The sequence below is a fragment of the Halichoerus grypus genome, chromosome 10 (assembly GCF_964656455.1).
Source record: "Halichoerus grypus chromosome 10, mHalGry1.hap1.1, whole genome shotgun sequence".
NCBI lineage: Eukaryota > Metazoa > Chordata > Mammalia > Carnivora > Phocidae > Halichoerus > Halichoerus grypus.
In genome coordinates, this window is record NC_135721.1 from 30,138,582 (window position 1) to 30,155,267 (window position 16,686).

Genomic DNA, 16,686 nt, shown 5'->3' on the forward strand with positions numbered 1-16,686 from the left:
TGTGTACTACTCTTTATCTTGTGAGAGGACTTTTTCATTTATCAGAGCATGTTGAGCATAAATTATGTGCCCACTGTTCTTGTCTTCAAAGAACTGAATTTAGAAAGACACATGAAACATATAGAAATAAATCAAGGCAGCTAGCGAGTCTAAGATCCAGTGTCTTAAATGACGTTAGTTTATAGAGAATTAACAGAATGTGAAAATCTATCTTAAGAGATGCATGAAAAATTATGCTGAAGAGAAATGCTATTTCTGAATGAAAAAATTAGCATAAGCAAAAGAAGAAGCTTTTTAATTGAGGTTTGAGGATTAAGAATGGAGAAGGAAGCTCTTTTATTGAACACCTGCTATGTATCAACTGTGTGTCAAATCCTTAAAACATCCTGTAAGCAGTTTTTATTATGCCAGTTTTAAATATTAAGAATCTGAGTCTTAATTAAGGTAGAAGACCCCTCAGGCTTAAAAACCATTGACCCAACTTCACATGAGTCTGGGGCTTGAATATACACTATTTGTTTAGGCTTAAAAGAAAAAATCTGGAAAGACCACATCTACATGGAGGTTAAATAACATGCTACTAAACAGTGAATGGATCAACCAAGAAATCAAAGAAGAAATAAAAAAATACATGGAGACAAATGAAAATGAAAACACAATGATCCAAAATCTTTGAGACGCAGCAAAAGTGATTCTAAGAGGGAAGTGTATAGCAACACAGGTCTACCTCCAGAAACAAGAAAAATCTCAAACAACCTAAGCTTACACCTAAAAGAGCTAGAAGAAAGATGAACAAAACCCAAATACAGCAGAAGGAAGGAAATAATGATTAGAGCAGAAATAAATGATATTGAGACTAAAAAAAAAAAATAGAATGGATCAATGAAATCAGGATTTGTTCTTTGAACAGATAAACAAAATTGATAAATCTCTAGCCAGACTCATCCAAAAAAAAAAGGACTCAAATAAACAAAATCAGAAACAAAAAGAGGAGAAATAACAACTGACCCCACAGAAAAAGGATTATAAAAGAATTGTGAAAAATTATATGCCAACAAACTGGACAACCTAGAAGAGATGGATAAATTCCTAGAAACGTAAAACTTACCGAAACTGAACAGGAAGAAATAGAAAATTTGAACGGACCAATTACCAGCAATGAAATTGAATCAGTAATCAAAAAACTCCCAACAAAAAAAGTCCAGATGTCTTCACAGGTGAATTCTATCATATATTTAAAGAAGAGCTAATACCTGTTCTTCTCAAACTTTTCTAAAAAATAGCATAGGAAGGAAAACTTCCGAATTCATTCTAATAGGTAAGCATTATCCTGATTCCAAAACCAGTTAAAGACACAACAACAAAAAAGAACTACAGGCCAGTATCTCTGATGAACATAGATGCAAAAATCCTCAACAAAATATTAGCAAGAGAAATCCAACAATACATTCAAAAAATCATTCACCATGATCAGTGGGATTTATTCCTGGAATGCAAGGGTGGTTCAGCATTTGCAAATCAATCAGTGTGATACATCACATTATTAAGAGAAAGGATAAAAACCATATGATCATTTCAATAGATGCAGAAAAAGCATTTGACAGAGTACAATATCCATTCATGATAAAAACCCTCAACAAAGTTGGTTTAGAGGGAACATACCTCAACATAATAAAGGCCTTATATGAAAAATCCACAGCTAATGTTTTATACTCAATGGTGAAAAACAGAGCTTTTCCCCTAAGATCAGGAACAAGACAGGGATGCCCATTCTCGCTACTTTTATTCAACATAGTACTGTAAGTCCTAGCCACAGCAATCAGATACGGGGAAGAAATAAAATGTTTCCAAATTGGTAAGGAAGAAGTAAAAAATTTCACTATTCACAGATGAGATGATACTATATATAGAAAACCCTAAGGACTCCACCAAAAAACTACTAGAACTCATAAATGAATTCAGTAAGATCACAGAATACAAAATCCCCATGTACAGAAATCTGTTGCATTTCTAAAAAGCAGAAAGAGATATTAAGAAAACAATCCCATTTATAATCACAAAAATAATAAAATACCTAAGAATAAACTTAACCAAAGAGGTAAAAAGACCTGTACTCTGAAAACTATAAAAAATTGATGAAAGAAATTAAAGATGACCCAAAGAAATAGGAAGACATTCCATGCTTATGGATTGAAAGAACAAATACTGTCAAACTGTCTATACTACCCAAAGCAATCTATAGACTTAATGCAATCCCTAGCAAAGTACCAACAGCATTTTTCACAGAACTAGAACAAACAATCCTAAAATTTGTATGGAACCACCCAAATAGCCAAAGCAATCTTGAAAAAGGAAAACAAGATTGGCAGTATCACAATTCCAGGTTTCAAGTTATATTACAAAGCTGTATTAAACAAAACAGTATGTTACTCACACAAAAATAGATGTGTAGATCAATAGAACAGAATAGAAAGCCCAGAAGCAAACCCACAATTACTTGGTCAATTAATCTTCGACAAAGGGAGACAAGAATATACAATGGGAAAAAGATAGTCTCTTCAACAAATGATATTGGGAAAACTGAACAGCTACATGCAAAAGAATGAAACTGGACCACTTTCTTACATCATACACCACAAAAACTCAAAATGGACTAAAGACCTAAATGTGAGGCCTGAAATCATAAAAATCCTAGCAGGGAGCACAGATAGTAATTTCTCTGACATTGGCCATAACAATATCTTTCTAGATGTGTCTCCTGAGGCAAAGAAAACAGAAGCAAAAATAAACTATTGGGTCTACATCAAAATAAAAAGTTTCTGCATAGGGAAGGAAACAACCAACAAAACTAAAAGACAACCTACTGAATGGGGAAGGTATTTGCAAATAACATATCCAATAAAGGGCTCGTGTCTAAAATACATAAAGAACTGATACAACCCAACACTCAAAACCAAATAATCCAATTTAAAATGGGCAGAAGACATGAACAGACATGTCTCCAAAGAAGAAATACACATGGCCAGGGGCACCTGGGTGGCTCAGTCATTAAGCATCTGCCTTCAGCTCAGATCATGGTCCCAGGGTCCTGGGATCAAGCCCCACATTGGGCTCCCTGCGCAGTGGGGAGCCTGCTTCTCCCTCTCCCACTCCCCCTGCTCGTGCTCCTGCTCTCGCTATCTCTGTCTGTCAAATAAATAAATAAAATCTTAAAAAAAAAAAAGAAATACAGATGGCCAACAGACACATTTGGAAAGATGCTCAACATCACTCATCATCAGGGAAACACAAATCAAAATCACAATGGGATACCTCGTCTCTCATTGTGAGATACCTCACATCTATTAGAATGGCTAAAATCAAAAACACAAGAAATAACAAGTGTTGGTGAGGATGTAGAGAAATAGGTGCCCTCATGCACTATTGGTGGGAATGCAAACTGGTGCAGACACTGAAGATAGTACAGAGGTTCCTCAAAAAATTAAAAATAGAACTACCCTATGATCTAGTAATTGCACTGAGTACCCAAAGAATACAAAAACTTTAATTCAAAGGGATACATGCACCTCAATGTTTATTGTAACATATTTTCAATAGCCAAATTATGGAAGCAACCTAAGTGTCCATCAATAGATGAATAGATAAAGAAGTGGTATATTATACCACATAATGGAATATTATTCAACCATAAAAAAGAATGAAATTTTGCGATTTGCAGCAACATGGACCTAGACTATAATGCTAAGCAAAATAAGTCAGTCAGAGAAAGACGAATACCATATGATTTCACTCATATGTGGAATTTAAGAAACAAAACAAATGAACAAGGGAACTAAAAAGAGACAAACCAGGGCGCCTGGGTGGCTCAGTTGGTTAAGCGACTGCCTTCGGCTCAGGTCATGATCCTGGAGTCCCGGGATCGAGTCCCGCATCGGGCTCCCTGCTCGGCAGAGAGTCTGCTTCTCCCTCTGACCCTTCCCCCTCTCATGTGCTCTCTCTCTCATTCTCTCTCTCAAATAAATAAATAAAAAATCTTTAAAAAATAAAAATAAAAAATAAATAAATAAATAAAAAGAGACAAACCAAAAAGCAGACTCTTAACTACAGAGAACAAATAGATGGTTATCAGAAGTGAGGTGGGTGAAATAGATGAAGGGGATAGAGCACTGAGTAATATATGGAATTGTTGAATCACTATATTGTACACCTGAAAAGAATAAAACACTGTATGTTAACTATACTGGAATTAAAATGGGGGATAAAAGGAAGCAAAAAATAAATGATAATATGAAATTTAATTTTGGTGGTTGCTAGTTAAAAAAATTTTCTCCTGGATTGTAAATATGTATACTGGGCCCTCACTCTATACTCCCTCTGGGTTAAGAATCCTTCTTCTATTTACACTTCTGAGATGATGTGTTCTGGGTCAGGTTGGCAGGAAGGAAGCAAAGTTGGGGTCTCCTCCACTCTGTGCAAAGAAACTCTGTGCAAAGAAATACTGTGTGGTCATCTCAGAATTTTGAATCACATAAACAAACAGGATCAGCATTATTCCCCATCCCTTTCTCTGATTGAACACAAATCTTATCATGAGTATTTCAGATTGATTTGGTAACCAGTGCTTTTAGAGCTCATAGTTTATTAGAACTATAAAAAAAGGAAGGTAAAATATTAATACCATAAAGATGATCTCTGTCATGTATATTATGTATGGATATGTTTATATTTATATATTCCATGCATATACATACATATACACCTACACACACACGTCTAATTGAGGAGAGATGATTCTTTCAAAAGGGGAACCACTTTCTAAGAATGATGTCGCCTCCATGTTTGCAGGTCTCGAAACTGAGCTGGATTGAGAAAAAAATGGCTGCTACTCTGTTTGGAAAAATACCATCCTCAACTGTAGAAGAAGCTTTGCAAAATTTCCTTAAGGTATATTTTGTCTGTCTGTTATTTTAGTATCTAACTGGCTACTACCTGCACCAATCCCTCCTACCCTTCTCCGTGTGTAGATCTCTAACAGAAGCCCCAGGTTGAATCCTAGTTTTGGAGTGTCCAGACTGCTTCCCAGAGCAGCTAGTTATGCCCTAGGTCCTATGTGCACAGCCCTTGCTACCAAATCCAAGAGCAGCTCTCCAGGTTGTGTGAGTATGTGCAAAAGCATTCATGCCCTGATTATTAGACTTGTTCCCCAATACTCCCAATTAGCCTAATATAGAAGCAGTTTGATCTTGAAGAACTAAAAGATACCAAAAGGGAGAGTTATATTTTAAAAGCCATTCCATAAGTTGCAGACAGTTCTATGGAACATGGGGCATCAGACCAAACCAGTATTTTCATTCCTATCTTAAAATGTATAATTGCTAGGCTAATAAAACTCTAAACAGTAATAATATATGTGTGCATATAATCAACTTCCTGATGGGCTAATCCCTTTATCTTTCTCTGGAAGCAATTATAGAATCTTATAGACACTAAGATGTCTTTTCTGTAACAATATAGACAAAATCAGGCTCTAAACTGTATTGTCCAACATATTATACATGCTCTTACTTTTTTGTTGTATCTTAGGGTTTGATTTTGTAGAACTAAGAGGGAATTTAAAGAACATATATTCTAAGAGCGGAAATAGGTTTCATTGCACTTTCCATTTCTGAACGAATGAATGGTTAGTGGCTACCTACAATGCCCTGTGGAAAAAATAATTGTTCTGAGATCAAGCATGAGCCCAATGGAAAAGATTGCAGGGTATAAAAGCACAGGGGCCAGACATGTCTTATTTTTTATTTAACGTGATCTTTTTTATTTTATAAAAAGGAAATCAAGACCTCAGGAACTTAATTTTTTCTAGTGTCACACAATGGCAGACCGAAGATATGCATGTAGTCTAAGACTGTATCATCACCATTTCTTCACCTTTTATCTACCACTGAGAATTAGTTCTTTCATTTTACATTTTATAAGAATATAGATCACGGTATATTTAAGATAGTTCATAGATGGTGCTAAGCTAATTAGGAAAAACGTCATTTGGACTTGAAACTCATTTCTTCATAGTATCAAAGTTATAAATGGGAGCTCAGGTTTTCAGGATGTTACGCAGAAGTTCTTAAGGTGCTAATGTACCTGAAATATTAGCCAGATAAAATAAAAAATGGTCAGAGGCCCAATATTGTAGAGGTAAGGATTGCAACCTCTAGAACCAGACCACCTGGTTAAATCTCAGTTCTGCTGCTTACCAACTGATTAACGTTGGACAAGTTTCTTTTTTTTTTTATTTAATTTTATTATGTTATCTTAATAACACCCAGTGCTCCATTCAGTACGTGCCCTCCTTAATACCCATCACCAGGCTAACCCATCCCCCCACCCCCGCCCCTCTAAAACCCTCGTTTATTTCTCAGAAATCCATAGTCTCTCATAGTTCGTCTCCCCCTTTGATTCCCCCCCTTCATTTTTCCCTTCCTACTATCTTCTTTTTTTTTTTTAAACATATAATGTATTATTTGTTTCAGAGGTACAGGTCTGTGATTCATCAGTCTTACACAATTCACAGCGCTCACCATAGCACATACCCTCCCCAATGTCCATCACCCAGCCACCCCATCCCTCCCATCCCCCCACCACTCTAGTAACCCTCAGTTTGTTTCCTGAGATTAAGAATTCCTCATATTAGTGAGATCATATGATACTTGTCTTTCTCTGATTGACTTGTTTCACTTAGCATAATACCCTCTAGTTCCATCCACATCGTTGCAAATGGCAAGATTTCATTTTCTGTTTTTTTGATGGCTGCATAATATCCCATTGTATATATATATACCACATCTTCTTTATCCATTCATCTGTTGATGGACAGCTTGGCTCTTTTCATAGTTTGGCTATTGTGGACATTGCTGCTATAAACATTGGGGTGCACATACCCCTTCTGATCACTACATTTGTATCTTTGGGGTAAATACCCAGTAGAGCAATTGCTGGGTCGTAGGGTAGCTCTATTTTCAACTTTTTGAGGAACCTCCATATTGTTTTCCAGAGTGGCTGTCATTTCCTGACTTGTTAATTTTAGCCATTCTGACTGACCTCATTGAGGTTTTGATTTGGATTTCCCTGATGCCGAGTGATGTTGAGAACTTTTTCATGTGTCTGTTGGCCATTTGGATGTCTTCTTTGCAGAAATGTGTGTTCATATCTTCTGCCCATTATTGATTGGATTATTTGTTCTGTGGGTGTTGAGTTTGATAAGTTCTTTATAGATTTTGGATACTAGCCCTTTATCTGGTATGTCATTTGCAAATATCTTCTCCCATTCTGTCAGTTGTCTTTTGGTTTTGTTGACTGTTTTCTTTGCTGTGCAAAAGCTTTTTATCTTGATGAAGTCCCAATAGTTCATTTTTGCCCTTGCTTCCCTTGCCTTTGGCGATGTTTCTAGGAAGAAGTTGCTGCGGCTGAGGTCGAAGAGGTTGCTGCCTGTGTTCTCCTCTAGGATTTTGATGGATTCCTGTCTCACATTTAGGTCTTTCATCCATTTTGAGTCTACTTTTGTGTGTGGTGTAAGGAAATGGCCCAGTTTCATTCTTCTGCATGTGGCTGTCCAATTTTCCCAACACCATTTGTTGAAGAGACTGTCTTTTTTCCATTGGACATTCTTTCCTGCTTTGTCAAAGATTAGTTGACCATAGAGTTGAGGGTCCATTTCTGGGCTCTCTATTCTGTTCCATTGATCTATGTGTCTGTTTTTGTGCCAATACCATACTGTTTTGATGATTACAGCTTTGTAATAGAGCTGGAAGTCCGGAATTGTGATGCCACCAGCTTTGCTTTTCTTTTTCAACATTCTTCTGGCTATTTGGGGTCGTTTCTGGTTCCATACAAATTTTAAGATTATTTGTTCCATTTCTTTGAAAAAAGTGGATGGTATTTTGATAAGGATTGCATTAAATGTGTAGATTGCTCTAGGTAGCATTGACATCTTCACAATATTTGTTCTTCCAATCCATGAGCATGGAACGTTTTTCCATTTCTTTGTGTCTTCCTCAATTTCTTTCATGAATATTCTATAGTTTCTGAGTACAGATTCTTTGCCTCTTTGGTTAGATTTATTCCTAGGTATCTTATGGTTTTGGGTGCAATTGTAAATGGGATCGACTCCTTAATTTCTCTGTCTTCTGTCTTGTTGTTGGTGTATAGAAATGCAACTGATTTCCGTGCATTGATTTTATATCCTGCCACTTTACTGAATTCCTGTATGAGTGCTAGCAGTTTTGGGGTGGAGTCTTTTGGGTTTTCCACATAAAGTATCATATCGTCTGCAAAGAGTGAGAGTTTGACTTCTCCTTTGCCAATTCGGTTGCCTTTTATTTCTTTTTGTTGTCTGATTGCTGTGGCTAGGACTTCTAATACTATGTTGAATAGCAGTGGTGATAGTGGACATCCCTGCCGTGTTCCTGACCTTAGGGGAAAAGCTCTCAGTTTTTCCCCATTGAGAATGATATTCACTGTGGGTTTTTCATAGATGGCTTTTATGATACTGAGGTATGTACCCTCTATCCCTACACTCTGAAGGGTTTTAATCAAGAAAGAATGCTGTACTTTGTCAAATGCTTTTTCTGCATCTACTGAGAGGATCATATGGTTCTTGTTCTTTCTTTAATTAATGTATTGTATCACATTGATTGATTTATGGATGTTGAACCAACCTTGCAGCCCAGGAATAAATCCCACTTGGTCGTGGTGAATAATCCTTTTAATGTACTGTTGGATCCTATTGGCTAGTATTTTGGTGAGAATTTTCACATCCATGTTCATCAGGGATATTGGTCTGTAATTCTCCTTTTTGATGGGGTCTTTGTCTGGTTTGGGGATCAAGGTAATGCTGGCCTCATAAAATGAGTTTGGAAGTTTTCCTTCCATTTCCATTTTTTGGAACAGTTTCAGAAGAATAGGTATTAATTCTTCTTTAAATGGTATTTGGTAGAATTCCCCTGGGAAGGCATCTGGCCCTGGGCTCTTGTTTGTTGGGAGATGTTTGATTACTGCTTCAATTTCCTTAGTGGTTATGGGTCTGTTCAGGTTTTCTATTTCTTTCTGGTTCATTTTGGTAGTTTATACATCTCTAGGAATGCATCCATTTCTTCCAGATTATCTAATTGGCTGGCATATAGTTGCTCATAATATGTTCTTATAATTGTTTGTATTTCTTTGGTGTTGGTTGTGATCTTTCCTCTTTCATTCATGATTTTATTTATTTGGGTCATTTCTCTTTTCTTTTTGGTACGTCTGGCCAGGGGTTTATCAGTCTAATTAATTCTTTCAAAGAACCAGCTCCTAGTTTTGTTGATCTGTTCTACTGTTCTTTTGGTTTCTATTTCATTGATTTCTGCTCTGATCTTTATTATTTCTCTTCTCCTGTTGGGTTTAGGCTTTATTTGCTGTTCTTTCTCCAGCTCCTTTAGGTGTAGGGTTAGGTTGTGTATTTGAGACCTTTCTTGAGAAAGGCTTGTATTGCTATATACTTTCCTCTTAGGACCACCTTTGCTGCATCCCAAAGATTTTGAACAGTTGTGTTTTCATTTTCATTTGTTTCCATGAATTTTTTTAATTTTTCTTGAATTTCCTGGTTGACCCATTCATTCTTTAGTAGGATGCTCTTTAGCCTCCATGTATTTGAGTTCTTTCCAAATTTCTTCTTGTGATTGAGTTCTAGTTTCAAAGCATTTTGGTCCGGAAATATGCAGGGAATGATCCCAGTCTTTTGATACGGGTTGAGACCTGATTTGTGACCTAGGATGTGATCTATTCTGGAGAATGTTCCACGGGCACTAGAGAAGAATGTGTATTCTGTTGCTTTGGGTTGGAATGTTCTGAATATACCTGTGAAGTCCATTTGGTCCAGTGTGTCATTTAAAGCCTTTATTTCCTTGTTGATCTTTTGCTTAGATGATCTGTCCATTTCAGTGAGGCGGGGTGTTAAAGCATTGGACAGGACAAGTTTCTTAACCTCTTTCTCAATTTAATCAATGACATGGAGATAATAGTACCTGACTCATAGTGTTGTCAAGATTCAATAAGTTAATACAAGGAAATTGATCAGTGAGTGCCCATCACCTAGTAAGCTCAATAAAAGCTCACAGAATTTTAACTCCATTAAATTGTAAACATGCTGGCAAACCATCTTGGGGACCTCTCCATTCAGCATGACTTAGATTCTGTCTGAAAATGCATTTTGTGGTGTTTGTTGAGGGAGTGAGAAGGCATCAAGAAAGCCTCCCCCTGTACTGACTGCCACAGCTAAGAGTCCTTAGGAGCCCAGGGTGCTAAGGGCGAAGGCTGGGGAGTACGTAAGAAAACTGGGAGGTGGAGGGGAAGGAACTTGGCTCCCACACTCAAGGGGAGTCTGCAACCCTTGGTCCCAGCAGGAGGTTGTGGTTTTGGACCCGACTCCTGTCCCCAACTCTTTCCCTCCAAAGAGTGTTCACAGGGGCCAGGAATGTGTCCCCAGGCCATCCAGCTCAGTTCTGTAGTGATCCGGAGCACTGGCTTTAGAATCAGTTTGAGACCTGAGCCTTTTCCTGTCTATATGACCTAGCCATGTTTCTTTATTTCTCCTAATCTTAAATTCTTCATCTGTAAAGCAGGCATAATAATACCTACTTTATATGGTTTTTGTGAAGATACATAAAATAATATATGTAATTTTCTTAGCCCAGGGCCTAGCACATAAAGTACTCTAACTAAAAGTAAATGTTAGCTGCTATTATTTTGCTCTTATAACTGGTGAAATCTGATCCTCCACAGCATCACAGCATCTAGGGATGTGGTTTTAGACAGGAGTCATCTGTGAATCCCCTGTGGGAATTCTTTCAAACTATTGTATGCTTCCCACCTCATCCAAAATTCTGGCATGATTCCCTCCGGCAGTGGTTCTCAACTTTGGGTATACGTTAGCATCATCTGGAGAGCTTTAAAAAATGCCAGCCCTGGCCACCACCCAGACTAATTATTTCAGAATCTTTGAATATATTAAGGTATAGTTTATATACAATAAAATGCACCCATTTTAAGGATACAGTTCACTGAAGTTTGACAAATTTATATACTCATGTAACCACCACCATTTTAAGATATAGAACATTTCCATCACCCTCAAGAGTTATCTTTGCCCCTTTGCTGTCAATTTCCCTCACCTTCTGCCCCTGGCAACCACTGATCTGCTTTCTGTCACTATAGATTAGTTTAGCCTATTCTGTAATTTTATATAAATGGGATCATAGAGCTTGTATTTTGTGTGTATCTGGCTTCCTTTGCTCAATGCAATGTTTTGAGATTCACTCATTTTATTGGTGTATCAGCAGTTCCTTTTTACTGCCTAGTAATATTCCATTTCATGGATATACCACAGTCTACTTATGCATTTGCCTATTGGTAGACATTAGAGTTGTGTCCAGTGGGCTATTGGAGTTATTATGAATAAAGCTTCTATGAACATTCATTTGCAAGCTTTTATGTAGACATGTTGTAAATTTTCTTTGGTAAGTTACCTGGGAATGGACTTGGGTCATGAGGGAAGTATTTTAAAAGCTTGATCAGCATTTTTAAAGCTCTCAAAGCTCTTCCTGTGCAGCCAATGGCATGGTTGAGAGCCCAGTGCCTTGAGTGTGTGTAGTAGGATAACAGGTGTAGCAATGTTGGGAGATTGGTGGCCCTGGTGTCCCCCTGCTGTTTGCAACATATGATCCCTGGATCCCCCTTAGTGGTTTTACCACCTGCAGAGCCTTCATCTATGTCCTGATATGATGGAGGGCTGCTGCTTGAGGTTATGAGATGTTCTTAAAACAATGCTAATTTATTCAGTAATGTTTATTAAGCACAAACCTGGTAACACAGTGTCAAATACAGGGAATACAGAAATGGTCAACACAGCTCCTGCCTCCAGGGAACTTGTACAGCCACGACCAAGTTAACAACTACAATATTCTCCACCCTGTATTATAGAGCGTTCTAAGAGCCTAGCTAGAAACTGCTGCCTAACTAGAACATTCTACTGAGCAGCACTACCTTCCTTGTTATTCAGGTAAGCCCTTTGGTAAAAAGTCAAAATCTGCTCCATTTTAGGAAGTTGGTATTGTGAGTAGCCTATGTTCCTTTGGCTTCTTCTTTTTTTTAACCATGAGCACAAAAGGAGATATTCTAATTTATAGTTATTATAGTTAATTAAACATAAGTGCTAAGGTGTGTATGCAGAATCAAAATGCCAACTTTAAAAAAATAAGAGGCTGCTTGTGCTCAGCAAGTTTTCCAGACAGGATTTGAAAAGAACTGGGCAACTGTTGGACATAGAAGAAGGTACAATTGAACAAAGTTTAATTGAGGTCTTCCTTATTAGAGTGATTTGAGAAATGCACTTAGTAGACTGAAAGAGTTGAGATGGAAATAACTGGACGAGAGAGAAGCAACAGAACCAGAATCCATCAGCACTGTGGATGGCTCTCTAGGCTTTTCAAGGCTCTGGCTAGGACTGGACTTGACAATGTCCTTCCATCTGTTGGCAGCCTTGCAGTCTCATTAACAGGTTCTTGGCCAGATCCATACAGTGTTCATCTATTTGGTCCTAAAGAGTTACACCCAGTCTGGCTCCCCAGCCCAAGAGACTTTCTTCTCCTCCTCCTCCTAGGACCTTTGCCTTTGGATTTTATAGAGAGTAAATGTCCTTTACCAAAGATGTGCACTCCTCAGCACAGGAGTGCCTAGGTCTTAGATTTCCCTCCATTAGTATCCATCTTTAAAATGTATGTATCCTTTTACTCAGCAATTCAACTTCTAGGAATCTCTTCTACAGACATAATCACACGTGCACAAGCATATAGGAGCAAATATATTCATCAGCCATTATTAGTAAGAGTAAAAAAATGTCTAATAGAGAATTCTTAATTTAATTATGGCATATGTGCAGTATGAAATACAGCTCTTAAGAACAATGAGGTAGATCTGTATATGCTAACACAAAAAGGTATCTGTGATGTGTTGTGGGGAAAAAAGTTTTGGACCAATACATAGAAATGGTCCCATATTAATTTTTTTTTCAAAAGCGAATTTTTTTTATTTGTGTATACTTGTTAAAGGTCTGGTGGGATGCATGTCAAACTATTGATAGTGCTTACCCCTGGAGAATGAGATTGAAATCGAAAATAAAATTAGAACAAAGAAACTATCACTTTTTAATTTTGGAAATGTCCGTATTATTTGTATCTTATAAAATAAACATATCTGTAAATTTTTTAAAGTAACCTTCTTCTCTTGGGTTCTGCATCTCTCTGGGTTGGGTTCTGGGGTCAGACTGGGAGCTTATATTTGCATAGGCCCTTACAACTGCAGAAGATGACTCTGACTGAAGATTGACTTAGGTTCTAAGAAGTGCTTTCTAGTAGCAATGCCAGATGCCTGAAAAAAATTCTTATTTACCAGAGATATAGAAAGGGAACTGATGCATAAGAGTTTAGTAGATGAGGAGTAAAGTGCCTGCATAATACCCACTTATTAAAATCTGCAAGTAGGTCTGCTACTTGGACTGGTTGTTTCACGGGTCAGTATTTGCTTTAAAAACACTTGATGCAACGGACTTCGGATATGATTCAATTCATGGGATGTGTTGAAATCCTAAGAAATCAAATATTAATGCAGTGGAGGATGCTTGTCATGGGATACCAGTCATCCTCTCCTCATTTCCTAAATAGATTGTGAATTGGATAGGACTTGTCCTGGGAGATGTATCACCAATTGTTTTTGTTCTTGAAAGGAAAAAAAGAGAAAGGATAGGTTGTACAAAGGAATCCCGAAATCTCAAAGCCTCGCATTGTTTCGTAAGCTTTATGAACATAATGATAACTTGATTTTAATGGATAATCTCAAAAGTTCTATTTCCACTCAGAGGATACTTGAACTGATAAAATGATTCTGATGTAACACAATCAACCTAAATTTTTAGGACAATTTGGTTAGTATTTGATTTATTGAAATATGTCCTCTTTATTGGTGGTGGTGGTGGTTGTTTTAATATTGTCCCATTATTCTCTTTTCTGTTTTCTCTTAAAATCAGGTTGAAGAACTACACCCTGGTTTTTCTAAGTCCAATTACTTGTTCTTGGCCAAGGTGAGGAAGACCACTGTTTTGGGTTGGTTTTTTTTTTTAATATTTTGTTTATTGGGGCGCCTGGGTGGCTCAGATGGTGGAGCACCTGCCTTCGGTTCAGGTCGTGATCTCCAGGTCTTGGGATTGAGCCCCACGTCAGGCTCCCAGCTTAGCGGGGAGCCTGCTTCTCCCTCTCCTTCTGCCTCTCCCCCTGCTTGTACGCTCTCTCTGTCTCTCTCTCAAATGAATAAATAAAATCTTTAAAAATATATATATATTTTATTTATTTATTTTTTGAGAGAAAGAGAGAGAGAGAGTGCAGGCGGGGTGAGGGGCAGAGGGAGAGAGAGAATCTCAAGCAGACTCTGCACTGAGTGGGGAGCCCTACTTGGGGCTCGATCCCGTGACCCTGAGATCATGATTTGAGCCGAAACCAAGAGTCAGACGCTTAACCAACTGAGCCACCCAGGCGCCCCAGGAAGACCACTGTTTTAAGATCACTTTGAGTCCATTACATAAAAATGTGCTTGCCTTTCATATTGACTATTTTTCATTTCTAGTGTTACATCGATCTTGAACAAACAGATGATGCTATGAAGTTTTGTAATTTGGCAGTGTTGCTTCCTTGTGTTACCAAAGAGGTAAGTCCCAACAGTGACAATGAGGGCTGTTATTTTATTAGTCCTTTTCTGGCTTCAAAGATAGCTTAGAAACGTCTGGATTTTTCTTCCATACTAAAACTTTGGATTTAACATGTAGTATGAAGTTTTTAAAATTGCTTCAGATAACCCTTCACCAGCAGACTCCCTGTATCTTTCAGGGACACACAAATCATGGGCTAGCAGTTAAAACATCCTAATGCTTGTTAAGGGATTAGGCTAAGCCCCGCTGGGGGAAGGAAGGAGGACAGCCTAATTCTGGGGAGCCGATGATGATGAAGCTGTGATAGGCAGCAGTCAAGTAAGTAGGCTGCCCACCTTGGAGCGAGAGAACTGTCCACGTGGCTGCCATCTTCAGGCCTAGCTCGCAGCAGGGGAGGGCTATCCTCTAGCAGGAAGAAGATTAAAAATAACGTATTAGCATTTTCTCAGTCTTTGAACATCTACCACTAATGAAGAAGAAACTATCACATTGCTTCTTGCCCTTTTGTTCACTAATTCAGGGTTCTGGATGTACTCTGTTTTAGGAATTTCAGAGTTAACAGTCCAGCCTGCATTCCTGTGAGCTATATATTGGTATTGTGGGAACAAAAGAAAATAGATAAATGTTTTCCTTCTCTCTTCTCATACCACCAAACATTATCATCCTCTGAATCACAGCTAAAAGAAATGCCTCAAGGGGCGCCTAGGTGGCTCAGTCGGTTAAGCGTCTGACTCTTGATCTCAGCTCAGGTCTTGATCTCAGGGTCGTGAGTTCAAGCCCCACGTTGGGCTCTGCACTGGGTATGGAGCCTACATTTAAAAAAAGAAAAAGAAAACAAATGCTGCCTCAGAAATAAGCATCCCTCTTCTTCTCTGTTGGAGCAACACTGGCTCCGATGTTTGTGATCTCAAATATAAGCATGTAAGGCATGCCCACAGCCCTCTAGAATAGCCCACAGCCCTCTATAGCCTAGAATATAAGTTATATATCCAAATAACTATAGGTCAGGGTGGAAAGCCTGAAATGCTAAGAGAGGTACAAATAATTGGTTATGGAAATAGTGAAGATGGAAATTATTTTCACCTAGAAGAGATTAAGTAGCATCAGAGGTGGGTTTTGATGACGTGGAGGTGTGAGTGAAGCACATCGCAGATCATGAACAAAGGTGCGGTGGTGGAAAAGCGAAGATTTGTGTGCTTGGAGGGAAGGGGGTGTTCAGGACAGTCATGGGAAATATGGATGATGGAGAAGGGGAACAAGACCTTCCCCGAGCTTCAGGGTTCGGGGAGGGCCGTGTCTGTAGACAGGGCTGGCCAGCCTCCCCCGGGCCTTCCCAGCAACTGCCAGCACTAGGTCTCGGATGGCTTCTAGATTCGGGCATTCCTATGAGGTTGGTTGTCCTTCTCCCTCAGATCCCTCGGTGGGTTCCGTTGATCAGTTCTGAGCACAACAGCACAGGCTCAGTAGCGGCACTTCCCCACAGAAGACACTTGATGTAATTTTGGGGGCAGAAAAACAGATTTTGTCCCTCTGGCTGCCTGCTCCATATTGGTGATGGGGACCGTACCATCTTTCCCATCTCTCCTGAATGATGTCACTTAGGTTACATGCAGTCATCTTAAACTGAGTATCTATGCATTCTTATTAGAATTTGAGATTAGACTACAGTATGATAATGAAGTTTAATACCTGGTGTGACATGCAAACATTTGTGCATGAAATTTAGTGCTCTCACACAAGGGCTAAATATCGATGACCCCCAAGGTTTGGTCCTTCGTCCCTAAATCTCCCCTCTCCTCTCCCCTTTCCTCCTCCCTACCCCACAAGCCTGTTGTCCATGACTTCAAATGCTATCTCCCTGCCGGGAGTCCTCAAATTTGTATCTCTCGACCTCCCTTCTGAGC

General features: G+C 38.6%; 1 protein-coding gene across 4 annotated transcripts in view; it reads left to right on the forward strand.

Moving 5' to 3' along the window:
- Positions 1-16,686, forward strand: part of RMDN2 (regulator of microtubule dynamics 2) — a 76,991-nt gene that overhangs the window by 51,540 nt on the left and 8,765 nt on the right. For all 4 annotated transcript variants that reach the window (XM_036070387.2, XM_078056198.1, XM_036070382.2 and 1 more), the window contains exons 8-10: positions 4,846-4,944; positions 14,108-14,161; positions 14,701-14,781. In XM_036070387.2, the coding sequence (XP_035926280.1) occupies positions 4,846-4,944; positions 14,108-14,161; positions 14,701-14,781 (234 nt within the window). The remainder of the gene's footprint in view (positions 1-4,845; positions 4,945-14,107; positions 14,162-14,700; positions 14,782-16,686) is intronic.